We start from the raw sequence: 15,743 nt of genomic DNA on the forward strand, positions 1-15,743 counted from the left end.
AATCATTCGAGGAATCGTTTCAGCCCTAAAATGCTTAGACTTTTTTTGCAGTGCCTTCCAAAGTAATTCATACACACTGAACTTTGATAACACTTTTGATAAATTCTAATGTATCTTAGGGGGAGTTTTATGTTTTTGAACAACACTAAGCAACCCGTAATTATAAAATGAACGAAATGCTACAAGGTTTTCAAACTTCTTCACTGAGAAAAAAATTTGAAGAGTGTAGTACACATTTTTATTCGGCCCCTGCAATCTCAATGTCTTTGCTCCAATCGCAGCTGCAAGAATATCTGTTGACATTTTTTCAAACCTTGCCATGGATTTTCACTTGAAATTGGTCATGGACTTTGACTGGTCCATTCTGATATACAGCTACTGCCATGCTTGAAGATTTACTTTCCCTATATTCTCCAGTTGTTTTTTTTTTTTTTTTTGTTGCATCATAAAATAGGTTTTCTCTGGGACTGAGAAAACAGTAAACATACTGGAAACTATGCATCCTTCCTTCAACATTACAGCCATGAACTGCTTTGTGTTGGTGTATCATTAAGAAACCCCAATAAAATACATTGAAATTATGGTTGCAATGTGACAAAAGGTGAAGAAGAAGGAGAAGAAGAAGAAGAAGTGGGTATGAGTCTTTTATTTTGGAAGGCACTGTATGTAAATGGCTTCTTGGGAAGCTGCACTGGACAAAAGCCTCTCCAGCAGGAGGTGTGTTTTTTACTCTGATTATGGGTAATTTAGAAATCCAGATGGCAGCTCATGCCTTTCCTTTCTCCAACAAAAACACCCTCCTGGGTGCTGTCACTGTAATAGACAGAGATGTATCTTATAATACAAGTTTGTACTCATTGTGCCACTGTGTGGAAAACACAGCTGAGGTACTGCAACATTTGGGCTTGTATTGGAACATTGTCTAGCTTCACAGTTAGTGAATGTTTGAAAATGTTTGAAAAATCTAAAAAAAAAAAAAAAAAGAAGGATGATGAATAAAATTTACCCTCCACCATTATGGGATTCTGCCCTTCTTGAGTTTATTAAATGGTTTATTTATACCTTTAAATTGTAATTTTGTACCCAACTGTTTACCTTTTCCACCCTCCCTTTTTCCATTATTTAGCTACGGATAATTTTCTCGCTCCTCCCTTCTACAAAGTTGACAGCCTGTTACTAGTTGCTCTCCTTTCTTTTAGCATTTATACACTATATCCATATTTTTTCTGAAAGCACAGCCACTTTTCAGATATAGGCACCTAAATAAAACTTGATCACATTTTATGACTTACCTCTGCTGCAGTGCAAAATTTCCATTAATATCTCCACTGTGGATTTTGTAGGTTATAGGATCCTTCTCTCGATCCACTGCCTTAAAAAGAAGCAGACAGTTAAACATGTTTAAAGGCAGACTGACAGTGTTTTTGCACTTGTAATTTTGAGTAGTACCACCTGAGTGGTACAAGAAGAAGGTATTTGGGGCAGAATCTGTGCATTTCATGGTACTTTCCCCTATGTTGCAGAAAATGTACGGGAGAACAAAATGATAAAACAATCATGCAGACTTGCAACTTGCAAATTGGTGCTGATTGGAGCATCCTTTATTGCCCAAAAATTAATATTTTGGATTCATTTCTTGAGGTAATTATGCCTTGACTGCCACTCTGTAAACACTTAGACACAGTGAAAGATGGAATACAGGCATCATTTGCTTAAATGTTCATATCTATCCATGTATTATGTTATTTTTAAATAAAAAGTTAAAGAGTAAATTCATCTGGAGAACACTTAATATCAAAGATATAAGTTTTCCACACCAAATCCAACACACCCTAGAAGTAAAAGTGATATAGATATTTTGCTTATGATCAATGAGACAAGTCAGGAGGCTTAAATATTAAACACAAATTGCAGCAAAGGCAACATTTGTGTAAATGAATATAATGAATAAAATCCTATATGTGAAGCATGGTGATTGGAGTGTAATAATTTGAACTTGTATTGCTTCTTATTGTCTATTTAACCTTGAAATACAGAAGGAAAATGTCAGCTTGGCATAGTGAATAACGCTCAGTAAGTGGATATATATATCGTACTATATCCTATTTCTCCGTAAATCAGTATGATTTTTGTTTGGGGTAAATTGTACTTTTAAATTGATCTTAAGGCTTATTGTGTTTTTAATCATTTTAACCAGGTTTTCACAGCTAATTTTGATTTTATCATAAGAAAAATGTTGTTTTCTGCTATGGCCTTTGTATCTCCATGAACAAATGCCAGGACACCTGAATTAAGCAGTAACATAACGTTGAAAATTTGTCCTTTGAACAGTCAGGAATTATTATTCCATTGAGCCAAGATGCTGGAGGACACAATCAGCAATTACTAGCGTTCCATCAGCTGGTGTTGATTTGCTGACAGTGTTACTCCTACCTTGGCAAGCACTTATGTGGTTACCAAGGGGTAAAAGCAATGAGCAGCTAAGTTAATTAAAAAGGGAAAACAAAAATGACATTTAATTATTGTAAGAGTTTAAAAGATTATCATACTTAATGAATAAAACTTTCATGTGGTTAAGCCTAAGGCGATGCATTAATGATTGAAAAAGCTAAAAAAAATGGAAAAAGTCCAAAATATTTTTTTATTTATTTTTTTTTGTTTAAATCTGAACAAGCAGGCAATGCAATGTTTCAGCCAATGCAGCAAAGATTTGATCAAACTCTTTTTGTTGTTCTTCACATTGCGTGTGTGTGTGTGTGTGTGTGTGTGTGTGTGTGTGTGTGTGAGTTTACCTGCAGATTAAGAAGTGTAGCACCAGTCCTCATAGCTTCACTGATCTCAAGGTTGTATTGTTGGCGAGGAAAGCGAGGAGGGCTCTGGTTGTTTGGGGGCAAAACTTCAATATATACTGTTGTAATGGAAGACCTGAACAGAGTGAGGAAAGGTGAAAGACAAAAGACTATGAGGTATAGCAAATGGAACAGATAAGGATAACACTTACACACAGACAGAGTGCCAGCTACAGAGTGTCTGCTAAATTAACAGCAGCCCTAGAGGAATATTAGAGGGGAAAAGGTGTCAAAGAAATAGGAAAATAAAATTGTAACAAAGCATATAAGGGACAGTGAAACAGACTGAACAACCCATGATTTAAGATAAAAAGGGCTTTATAATGTGTTTTCTGGCTGTTACTGTGTTTAATCAATAAAAACCTAATGTCAGCAACAGTGTAAGTGACAAAGAGTTTAAATAGACTGGGCTTTACAAAAAGTTTTTTTTTTTTTTTTTCTCTGGATCTTGAGCTATCTATTGAGCAGTCTTGCAAACTTCGTCTGGTGTTTCAGTGACTCAGTTTTCCAACGGGTGGTGACCTTTTAGTCAAAGAACATTTTGATGTAATCCTGCTGAGTGAATGTAGGTGGAAACAGTTTGCCCTTTGGGGCCACTTCGTTATTTCAGCTAACAATTTTGTTTTAGCTACTTATTTTATTTTATTTTATTTTTTTGCAATTGCACATAAAAACTTTACACTTGCATCACAGCAAAGTTTTATAGATTCTGTATGGAATTAGAAACACCTGTGTGAACTTGAATTTTTTGTCAAAATATTGCGATGTATTTGTAGTAACCTTAGTAACAGAGGGATTGCAGAAAAGTCAACAAAAATGTCCAGGAGGAGCAAATGCTGCAAGTTATAAACTCAATCAGATCAGCTGAGATTATTTAGATGGAAACTATTGAATCTACTTTGAATAATGAACTCAGCATAATGTACTCTTTGATAACTTTAATTGGAATGCATGTGTGATTGAATTTATCTTTTTTTTTTTGGTAAAGTGCTTTGAGATGACATTTGTTGTCAAGTGGCACTATATAAATGAACTGGATAGAAGTACAATCAATAATTGTGTGCCACATTTATTTTTTAATATACATTAACAGGAAATTCACTCCACAATCCAAATACTCCACACAAAGAAATAGAACAAATTAGTCCTGAAATCAACTTATGGCCATCAAAATGGAATGACAAGTATAATGGGTATCACACAGAAAGGAAGCTCCAAAAAGTCATTTTAGGTCAAAAAGCTAATTTAAAAGTTTTAGTATTTAAAAGGAAATCCTTCCATCTGTCAGTCCAGGTTATTATAAAATGATTTATTACTATTTGATGGACTATAGAGAGTGTCTCATGGTCAACTTATCACATAAGGAGAATGTCACAGAAGGTGAAGATTTGTGTGTTGTGACTGACCAGTGAACCTGTCCAACTGGTCCTGGTGCTGGCACAGAAACCATAACTAGTTGGTCCCTTGAACCACTTTCACTCTTTTTTTTTTACCTTCACAAATTTATTTCAACAATGCATTAAAAAATAAGGTGTTGCACTTTTAGCTTTAGCCATATTGAGATAGAACCACATTTTTCCTCTGCTACAGTAGAAAGAGAATGAACCAGCCATGACCTGGTGATTCTCAGGATTTCTAACAGAGGAGTAACACATGTAATCAGCAAGGCTGCCTAAGAACCATGATTACTCAGAGAGCTCAACACCTTCATTAAAAATGTATTCACTGAGAAAGACATTGACGTGTTAAATACTTATTTTCCTGATGTAATGTTAACAGTCTATGTTTCAAATTATCGCTAGCCTCAACAGGATTGAAAGAAATAGGAGCATCCATTAACACTTTATGCTATTCCATTTGATAAAGCAGTATACAGACAGTGTCTTAATAAGGTACAAATCAAAATATGTTTTGGTGTTATTGGATTTGCAAAAGAAAATTAGTGGAAGGGAAAAAGGAAATCATATTGATTTTCTATTTCACAAGGCATCAGTAGACAAAGCATTTGGTTGAGGACTTGACAGGTGATCATTTCACTTTGGGAAATAAAGACTTAATTGCATAGTATTTACTTTCCCCTCTGATAAACAACTCAAACAGTTCAATATGCTCTATTCACAAACATTTTCCTTCACTACTTTCCCCCCCAAACAGAATGTCTTATTTTGCGCCTAATGTTTTTCTTTTGTAAAGATTACATTATCTAACTGATAAATTCTAATTGGTCCATAAAGAAATAAAATCGGAATGGTTCATAAATGAACCTTGGGAGAGAAAACTGCAGTGACATGGGAAATAAGCACTGAATTACATACAGAGAAAAATATAAAGTACATATCTTAGTAATAATATTTTCAAGATGAATGCATATTGAGAGGCTAGTTTCATATGTTACTAAGGTGCAAGTTTGGCAAATTCCTTCACACAAGCTGGCAATAGATTTCAATGTCTCTGGGGGGGGTGAGGGGGGTCATTCTATGCAGACTGATCATCAATTCTGTAGATATTCAGTTAGATACAAGTCAGGTCCTTAACTGTGTCAGTCTAGCGTCTCCTTGACTGTGTGTTTGGGGACTGCTTGGAAATAAGCATTCCTTTCATCTTCAGACTCATATCAAAAACATGTTACATTTCTCCTTTGATCCTTTCTTCAAGCATACGGAGTCTGCATGTATATTATATTCTATAGGACAGAACCCACTACAATGTGTACACCTGCATTTCTCATTTTTTGGCATGGTGGTTTTTGGGATGATGTGCAGAGCCACTTTTCCTCCAAACATGGTGTGTGCATCAATATCCAGTGATTTCAGCTTTGGCCTCGTCTGGCCAGACTATATTGCCCGACTGGTTGTCCAAATCTTCTGCAGCAAATGCTGCAGCCATTGATTTGTAGAATGAGCATGCATGGAGGCCATTGCATCTAGTGCGTTATTTGTTGTTTAAAAAAACATGTCATACTTTAGTCAGACACCTTTCACTGATAATAAGTTAACAGCAACCCTGCTGAGTTTGTTTAGTACATAGCAGCAGGATTCCTTTTAAACACTGACAGATTCCAGATGGTTTCTTGGGTTTCTATTCCTTTTAGAACGTAGTTTACCTAATGTGGTGTTTTGATTTCTCCTTCTGGAGCTGTAGTTTCCCCAGAGCGCTCAGCAGAGACCTGGAGCTGCTGGTACCGCACTAAAGAACGGTTCTTCCTCGTTAAGACCATCCGCAAAAGAATAGAAGGAGCTAGATGAAGACACAGCTTGTTACCTACATGGTAACGTTAGCCCTCCATGTTTATTTTGTCCCTGTGCCTGATTACTAGCTCTGACTTCTCTTTGTTTCCCCTTAATTCCTCCCGTGAGTCTGTATCCTCTATGCAAGATCATCTGGACTTCCTCGATCAAAGATTCACTCCTGCAATATCAATTGGTCTCATCTCACCTCTAGCATTCTCTACCCTTCTCTTCATCATCTTCATCATCCTGCAAATCACCTGTCCGCCCTCCAATGTTACATTTTGTGTTTCTGCTCCTGCTCACGTCTCTAGCTTTCCTCTCCATTCCTCATTCCAAGTCTCCAGCGTCCTTGGCCCTCTCGGTTCTCACAGTTTCAAGACTCACAGCTCCAAAACTCTCCTTCCCGTCTGACATTCACCACTCAGCCAACAACCGCAATTCTACTCGCCTCTCCCTGGGGTACATCATCCTCTTCATCAATAAATCCTCAGTTCCTCACCATCATTGCATTTCAACTTTTATATTCTGTTACTTACTTCTCCATCTCCTCAGAGTGATTCCGTTGCCCAAGTCTCCAGCCTCTCACCTCAGCTGTCATTCCTTACTCATTGTTATCATAAACCTTTTAAAATCTCTATTCGGTCTCCTGAAGTGAGTCAGAAACATAACAAAACCCATGACAGTAGTAGTCCACCTTGTTATGCAGAACCTTATTTTGTGGAGTAATTTAATTTGATTTCTTTGTGTGTGTGTGTGTGTGTGTGTGCATTACGTAGGCTGTTGTCGACTTCAGGTGTGAATTTTCTTTCAATGACCCCCATTAGAAATGATTAAACTGAGAAAAATGTTGACATGACAAGTTGTACTTCCTTTGAAGGCTGTAAACTTTGTCTATGATTATTTTGAACTTGTAGGGGAGAGTGACCTTGATGAAATTTTAATGCATGCTAATAATACTCCCAAACTATATCATGGCTTTGCTCTTAAGGGAGGGGTGGGTGAATGAATATACAATTTAGAACTTCAGGGCTTCCAAAACTTTTGTAAAGATGGAATAATGTGTGAAATGCAGCACGCCATGCAAGTCATGGCCACTGCTGGAACAAGCTAGCAACACCCTTGCATTAAGTTCTATCAGTCATTTAACAGTGTATATATGTGAATGAAGTGAACAAATCAATTTTAACTCAATTCTTAATTGTAGAACTAAAACATGCCAATACATGTATCACTCTAAAATAGAATTACTTTTATATGCAGGAAGGCTAACACAGCAAAACACAATTAGGGCTGTGCAATGTCACCACTTGTGTTTGGTCAACTTTTCATTTCCGTTTGCTGGTGTTTAATAATTAAATGGATATCAAGGTAAGATTATGTCACAGACCCAATGACTGTTTTTAGAACTTCTTTAGTTTTACTTTTTTGAAACATATTTTGTTATTGCTTTGTTTATAGTGTTGCAATTTCCCACTCATTTTCAACAATGTAGGACAATACTGGAACATGACCTCTTATTGCTAGTCTGGCTTTTTAATCTAACAACTTTATCTATTCTACATACTTTTCTTTCATTTATGATTAAAGTATGAAAGCCCTTCAGAATAATTTACTGTTAGCGATGTGTGAGACCAGACACAACGTCTCTTATACTTCTGGGAAAGTGAAACTCAGACCAAAAGAAATGCAGTGACTCTTGTCTTGACGATGCCTAACAAGAAGAGGACATAGCTCATTTTGGATCTTGACCCATAGATTCAATAACATTGCCAGGGGAGAAAGATATTGATTTGTCATGCTGGTTATGTTTTCTGCTGAGATAAACAGTGGGTCTGGGGAAATCTGGTGACAATCTCTGAGCCAATCACTGGAACCACCTCAATCTGCAGTGCTTCACATTTTATTGATTTGATAGCTATATTTGTCATACCAAGTCCCGAAGAAGAGAGGCATGTGTTTATCTTCTGCAAATACCATAGGATAGTTAGTTTTATGTTATATTGGACATTCAGAGGCAAAATACAGAGATTTTAAAAGATTATTAACGGATGTTAAAAATTAATTTAAGTCCCTTAACACTCCAGACATGAGTTTGGCTAAACTGGTGGATTTTATGCGGTGAATCGGGTGGATTCAGTGTTGTTGAATTCAGAACCACTACCACGGTTATAAGAACCTAATAATCAGCTGACTCCTTAGTACACAGGTTTTAGAGTAGAAGAGCTCATTTTATCCCATAATTTGAAAGTTTTACAGTTTAAAGACTTGACAATGTTGCATTTTTTTTTTTTTACCATAACTGAGATTCCATCAGGGAATATGCTAACATTCACTTTCATCTGTGTATTGTTATTTCCCATGGGCAATGATTAGGACGCAGCTTTGGGGGTTTTACCTTCTCCCAAATGCTTAAATAGCTTTATATCCATACAGATGATTGCAAAAGGGAAACTGATTTATTCTTGTTTTCGGAAGACACTGCTTATTAGCTTTCTGAGATGCTCCACTGAATTTGTTTGTTTTTTAGGCTTAATATTATCATAAATAGCATTTCAATGATGCTTCAAAGTCACTTCTTAAAAGGCGAGGAGGTGGACAAATTCTCTGGGTCCTTATGAAAACAAGTCTTTAAAAGATAAAAGGACAGAAAATGTGTAAATCAAGCATCACTTTAATTTCCTAGAGTTACCCAAATTCATTCTTATGAATTTTATCACCTCCTCACCCCTAAACCATATAAATACACATGTATTTATTTAATACTTTTTGACAAAATATCTATTATTGCTGTTGGATATCACATTGTTTTTGACAATTTACAAAAGACAAAAATATAAAATTCTGAAATCTGGAAATAATTGGTTTTAAACAATGGTTGAAAACACAGTCACCCTCATCTCAATCTTCACATGTGTGTCTATGTATCAAACTATTAATAAACATAGTATTACAGGAGAAGTTACCAAATAACTGCTGTTTTCTCAAACTAATAAATAAGCTATATATTAAATTAATGCAATTTGTTTAACCGCCTTTCACTTTAAAATACTGTAATACTTCAATACTGTGAAGTATTTTTGTTTTTAGGACATGTTGTGAGAATCTGAAACATGCCTATTCCTACATGTAGCCATTCCAAAAAAAGATTTGAATTACACGTAAAGTGACGCATCAAAGTCAGAAACGACAGCGTTAAAAATATTCCAACATGGAATGGAGCACATCTTCAGGAAGCCAACAACGCAGCAGCATTTTGACCTCACCCATATGTCCCTAAAGCCATTCAAATGCTCGTACTCCTTGGTATGAATGCTCAAAATAAAACGGTGTGAATCATCATTTAGCACCCCAAAATATGTGACAAAATCGCCAAAGTCAAATTCAAAATACACACTTCTAATCAGCAATCTGTGGCCTCTTCAGTAATGTTTGTGTGACACAAAGGTTCAATGAAAAGTTTTCTTAAAACAATTTCACCAAAGAAAGAAATAAAATCTTGATTAATTTTTCCCCTGTATTTTTAACTGATTACTGCTTTTGTTCTGTTTTTTTTTTTTCCCCCACTGGAAGGATTCGGCTTGTTTGTCCCATCTCAACGACAGTGTGGTAATAATTTACCCTTTTGTTCAGCTATTCCCCAAGAAAAACACTATAATTTAATCCATGCTTCAGGCATCAAAAACCAACATTCCTGGCGATTTTATTAACTGGTGTATGCTGTGATTTATATGCTTCAATGACAACAGTTTATTTCTTAAAAATAACCATCACTAAGCATGTATGAAACATACTTTTCATTAAGTCCATATTTAGAAAAAAATCTTCACAATTAAAAGAAATACAGGCTTGGAAACATCAATCGTTCTGCCATTAATCTCTATAAAGTGTTTTACTTTTTCAATTGGCAGAAAGAGAGAGAGAGAGAGAGAGAGAGAATGACCAGCATATGCTTCATTGAGAGTCTCTGTTCTGTAATGTTTCCTGTGCTGCATAAAACACTCTGGTAATCAAAGTCTCTGCCAAAACAACAGCTGCATCATTTTGTGGTTCTGTGCAGCTTGACTGGATTCTACTGGATGAACCGTTCAAAGGTTTGATTTATTCCAGTTCTGAAATATCGCATAGAAATTGCTAAAACTAAGAAAATCACAACTGAACTGTTCTCTGCCAGAGTTTTTGCAATCAAATCAATACAAGCGCCACTTTACAGAGCGTTTGAAGCCGACGCTTTTTCCTGGACGATTGGAAAAAGTTTGTGGAAAGTCCTGCATTAGGGGCTTAGTGAAAGCTGCTGTTATTTATTGATTTAGCCCTTGAAGAGAGGAATTAAATTTATTTGAATGCATTTTCTGCATTAGTTGACATTTACCCTTTTGGGAAATAAAAAGAAGGGAGCACGCTGATATTTGAGTCACACCTTCCCATTTTTTCAATTCTAATATCATTTCACTCTGACTTTCCTTGCCAGAACATTTTATTCTGTAGAAATACGACTTCATCTAAAAGAAATGAATATCGTGTAAAAATGCAATATTCCTTTCCAGTTATCTCAAAAAGTGAAATGGTTAGTTTATAGAGATCCTTGGCACAGAATAAAATATTTCAAACTTTTATTTTTGTTTTTTTCAGTTTTAACGATTATGGCTTACAGGTATATAAACCCCAAGATTTTGTCTCAAAAAAATTAGAATACCACATTGGACAAATCAAGAGTAACGGATGGAAAATGTGTACATTTCTATGCACTCAGTACTCGGTTGAGTCTCCACTTATATGAAATAAAGCGTCGAGGCATCGAGGTCATCAGCCTGTGGCGGTGAGTAGGTGTAACAGAAGCACAGACTGCTTTGATTGCTGCCTTCAGGTCATCTACCTTGTTGGCTTGTCTCTCTTCTTCCTCTTGACAACAAGCAGCAGATTTTCTATAGGGTTCAGATCGGGAGCGTTAGCTGGTCAGGAATACCATGGTCCTTGAACCAACCTTTGGTACGTTTGGCCGTCAGTGTGGGCAGGTGCCGGGTCCTGCAGGAATATAAATTTAGCATCTCCATACGGCTCGTCAGCAGAGAAGCAGAAGGAGCTCTAGAAATTCCTGGTAGGTGGCTGGTTGACTGTGGACTTCAGTGGCTCAACACCAACGAATGGCTGATGTTATCTCTGGTTCAGGACTGACTTTACATGACTCATCTCCAGTATTCATCTGTGTGTCTGGAATGGATTTTGCTTGACAGTCCTCTGACTGTTGCTGGTGCATTTTTTCAACCACACTTCTTCCTTCCACTCAATGTTCTGTCAATATGCTTGGATGCAGAACTCTGAACAATCAGCTTCTTCAGCAATGACATATTGTTACTTACTCTGTGACTTAAGGTGTTGATGACTGTTGCCTGGACACCTGTCCAGTCAGCAGACATCCCTATGATTATGTAGTTTACTGAACCAGAGTGAGAACGTTTTCAACAAACCTATGCTGACCTCTGTTTTGAATCAATTAGCTGATAAGGGAGTGACACTAGGATTTTCCAACAATGACCTTATGACATTTCTAATTTTCTGAGACACTGAATTTTGGGTTTTCATCATCTGTAAGCCATAATTATCAAAATTACTAGAATCAAAGACTTGGAATATATTTGTGAGGATTCTAGATAATATGAGTCTCACTTTCTGAGATAAATGACAAGAAATACTTGCCTTAAAAAAAACTAATATTATAAATTACTCCCGTAATTTTCCAGCTAAAAGTTGGGATTAAATGAGAAGACAGACGACGATAAAGTAATAAAAAGGAGCCGTAGGTGGTGTTGAAAAGGGTCAGAAAATAAATTTGAAAGCTGTAAAGACCTGACCTTTCATGCCATAGTTTCACACAGACATAGGAAATGAGCAACGGAGCAGAAACAGAGAAACCCCCTACCGTCTGTGAGGCGCAGGCCCATTGTCTACAGCTTCCACAGTCAGAGCGTAACTTCGGCCAACAGTCAGTTCAGCACCTGGTGCCACTGTAATTACCCCGGTGCTGTGAAAACAATGATTAAATGTACGCGGTTATTAACACGCCGCATGCTTTCACATTACATTATACATGCATTCATTGACTTCTCCTATAGTTTACCATTTACCACCTGCTTTCTCATTAGCAGTCCTTTAGCCTGTGGAAATCAGTTATCATAAGTGGAGTTTTATTAAGTTCACAGTGATAAACTTTTGTTTCTCAATTCATCAGAATGTCATTGAAAAGTTAATCTATTTCAGTGATTTGTTTAAAAAAGCAAAGCATGTATTTTCAATTGATTCATTACACAAAGAGGGATATGTTTCATGTCTTTATCTACACTGTTTACAGATTTATTGGGCTATTAAAAAGTATGTCTATATATGGTACAAAATATGTACTCAGTACTTTCGTAGGTTCTTTAAGCCTTCAGCCTGTGGCTCTTCGGAAATATTAGAGAGGCAGTATGCATTTCCCAGGCACATATACCATTTTATAGTCCAATCATCCATCCATTCTTTACACCCTTGTCCCTTGGTGGGGTCCAGCTAATGTTCCGGGCGAGAGGCGGGGTCACCCTGGACAGGTTGCCAGTCTGTCGCAGGGCAACACAGAGACAAACAACCATGCACACACACTCACACCTAAGGGCAATTTGGAGAGGCCAGTTAACCTGACTTTTTGGATTGTGGGAGGAAGCCGGAGTACACGGAGAAAATCCACGCATGCATAAGGAGAACATGCACGCATGTCAGGAATCGAACCCAGAACCTTCTTACTGCCACTGTGCAGCACAATCAAATAACTGTTTTACCTTCTGTTGTTGTAAAAATGCTGACAATCGCTTTATTGAAGCAAAACCTGCAATTTATTCTCATCAAATCAGTATTAGCTTTGGTATAGCTTTCTTTTAAGACTCATACTTTGCTTAGATCTAACTGAAGCAATCCTAAATCATGCTGTTAGCAGAGTTTTTCACCAATAATCTTTTCCGCATCCCCATCAATTGTTGTTGTTTTTTTTTGGGGGGGGGGGTTTGTGATGAAAACTGAAGACAATAGATTCTGAGTTGTCTTTTTAAGGATTCTGTTGTTTGGTTTTGCCTTTTGTGTGAGCATGCCAAGGTCTAACAACAATGAAAACCCACAGGCACATGAAAAAATGTCTGTTGTCTAAAATGGTTATCACTGGTGAGTAAACCTGCTGGAAAAATAATGATTAATTCCAAAATGTTTAAAAAAGTCCTTAGGACACTTCACAAAATGTTGGTTAGCACAAATCATTGTTTTACCTCCTTGATATTTTATTTTCTTGAAATTGTTTTAAACTGTATGACTGAATAAAATATGCTTTTTTCATCAAAAAAAAAAAAATTGGGTTCAGGTTTACTGACATTTAAGTCATGTTTTCCTGTTGATGCTATTTGATGTTGGATTCAAATCAGATAATTTATTCTTTTGTTTTCATATATAAACTGCTATAATAGAAAGATTGCTACAGAAAGATGTCTGATCACCAAATAAACAATAAAACTACAGTAAAAAACACATAAAATGTTAAATCATATGATATAACAGTAAAATACAGAACGTATCAACAGTATTGAATTGTCTCTGATCGGTTTACCTGCTGTTTATTAGAAACTTTCCCTGGTCACCAGCCAAGATGTGATAACTGATGTGACCATTTTCACCTGCATCAGAATCAACTGCTGACATCTACAAAGACAAACAGGATCACAAATACGTATAAAATTGTTCACGTTTTAACAGCTGCGTTAATAACTCGCACATACCTTTATGACAGATTCTCCAGGCGACATATCAGTGAACAGGTTTACGCTATAAGAGACATTGGAAAACGTTGGAGTATTGTCATTGGCATCCAGCACTGTTATGGTCACAATAACAGGAGCACTTTGCTGAACACCATCTGATGCCAACAGCTGTGGAGGCAAAAACACAGGAGAAAACAACAGATCAACGCAAAAAGTGAAAACAAACAATAGGAAAAAAAAAAAAGTGATATTCAGAATTTGGTTTGTACTCTGAACATGTTCTTGAGATTTTATTGTGTGTAGTTTCCTTTCAGAAGTTTTTGTTTTACTTAGAAACCAGCTTACAAAAACAACATGGAGCATGAATTCTCCCTGCCTGTTTAGCTGAATATTAGGGACAAGGTCCGCTCATTATAGGTCTGCAAGTGCATGGTGCAGCGAGACAAGTGAGGAAGGAGTTTATCTGGTAAAGTCGCGTTGGGCTTCCATTATTTACACAGCTGTTTGATGTGTCTGTTTGTCTCCCTGGGTCATTTTACGCATGAAAAGGATGGTCATTCACAGTGTTTTTTTGGACTCTCACACACTGGATGGTTGCCAGAATGCCCCACTTCTGTTTCACAAACTTATGCCTGCCTGAAGTCAAAAGCAGGAAAATATATATTTCCTGTTGCTTGGCTACAGTAAAAATGGCTATTTATACTAAAGTGGTGACAGTTGTATTGTGTTCTCTTAGTCATTGATTTATGTAAAGCACACAGTAAAGCCCTGGCAAAATTTTATTTTTTCTCTCTTTGAAATATCACAGGCATCTCACGAAAGCTAATACAAGTCATATAGTTTTGGCAATACATAACTTCTGTTTTATTTTTATTTACATTAGAACAAAAGTAATGTTTTTCCCAAAATCATTCATCTCCTTTTCAGTAAATGAAAAAGCCTATTAAGGCAATCAAGTAATTATAGATACTTCTAAATAGGCATATCAAATACAAACTACAAGGCTACACAAGTTTTGCATGTTTGCATGTTAACTTTTACCATTTTTTAAATGAAATATTCTCCAGTTCTCTGAGAGCATTTCAAAGTTATAGCCTAGCTCACTTCACAGATTTTCCATTACATTAAAGTTGGAACATTCAAGTTTCCTGGACGGCTAGAAAGCATTTATGTTTTTCATTGGCTAAACGTTTCTACTCTTTAGGTTTCATTGTTGTATTGAATTTTCCAACATAGCCAAATACTTAGATTGCTGTTGAGTATCTTGACATACTAAGTTATTTTTTATGATGCCATTTACCATTATTAAGGTGTCTGTCCCATTGGCAGTAAACCAACCTTACAGATCCATAATTGACAGTTAGGTTGTTCTCTTGGGGTTGATTGATTGTTTTGTTACAGTGGGTGAAGGCTGATTCGTTTTAGACTAACAATTAAATTGTGTTTCATCTGACATCAAAAGAGCGAACCAGAAATGATTTTATTTCGCCAGATGAGATTTTAAAAAGACCGAGCAGGCGTCATTCTGCCTATACATTTACATACTCCACCTACACATTCTCTGCAGGAAAAGGGAAATTTGTTCTCGTTTATAAAATGACACGATTCTGGTCTCTTAGCCTTGTTCTCCCAATAGTTACGGCCGCTTGCTATTGGCACATGAACAAGGAGGAAGTTTTTTTTTTCTTTATTATTATTTTTTTTATGTGCAGTGTTGATTGGTCCGATACTTCTAAGGGGAGACATTTACTACACTGACAAATGATGCAGTTGAGGACTTCCCAGGACTTCATTGCACTTGAGTTCTTGTGAAATATGAAATGTCTTGTATACAGCAAAACAGATTTTGTTCTTGCTGTTGCCACTGTAAGTGAAAAACATTTATTATTATT

General features: G+C 36.5%; 1 protein-coding gene across 1 annotated transcript in view; it reads right to left on the reverse strand.

Annotated features, from left to right (window-relative positions):
* The window catches only part of LOC106954776 (protocadherin-15-like), a 182,362-nt gene that overhangs the window by 13,022 nt on the left and 153,597 nt on the right, over positions 1 to 15,743 (reverse strand). The window contains exons 14-18 of the mRNA XM_015044523.1: positions 13,870 to 14,019; positions 13,701 to 13,792; positions 11,997 to 12,098; positions 2,793 to 2,925; positions 1,293 to 1,372 (exon numbers count right to left, since the gene is read on the reverse strand). Of these exons, the coding sequence (XP_014900009.1) occupies positions 1,293 to 1,372; positions 2,793 to 2,925; positions 11,997 to 12,098; positions 13,701 to 13,792; positions 13,870 to 14,019 (557 nt within the window). The remainder of the gene's footprint in view (positions 1 to 1,292; positions 1,373 to 2,792; positions 2,926 to 11,996; positions 12,099 to 13,700; positions 13,793 to 13,869; positions 14,020 to 15,743) is intronic.

Source organism: Poecilia latipinna, unplaced genomic scaffold, assembly GCF_001443285.1.
Source record: "Poecilia latipinna isolate Pla-1442-1.1 unplaced genomic scaffold, P_latipinna-1.0 Scaffold680, whole genome shotgun sequence".
NCBI classification, from domain to species: Eukaryota; Metazoa; Chordata; class Actinopteri; order Cyprinodontiformes; family Poeciliidae; genus Poecilia; species Poecilia latipinna.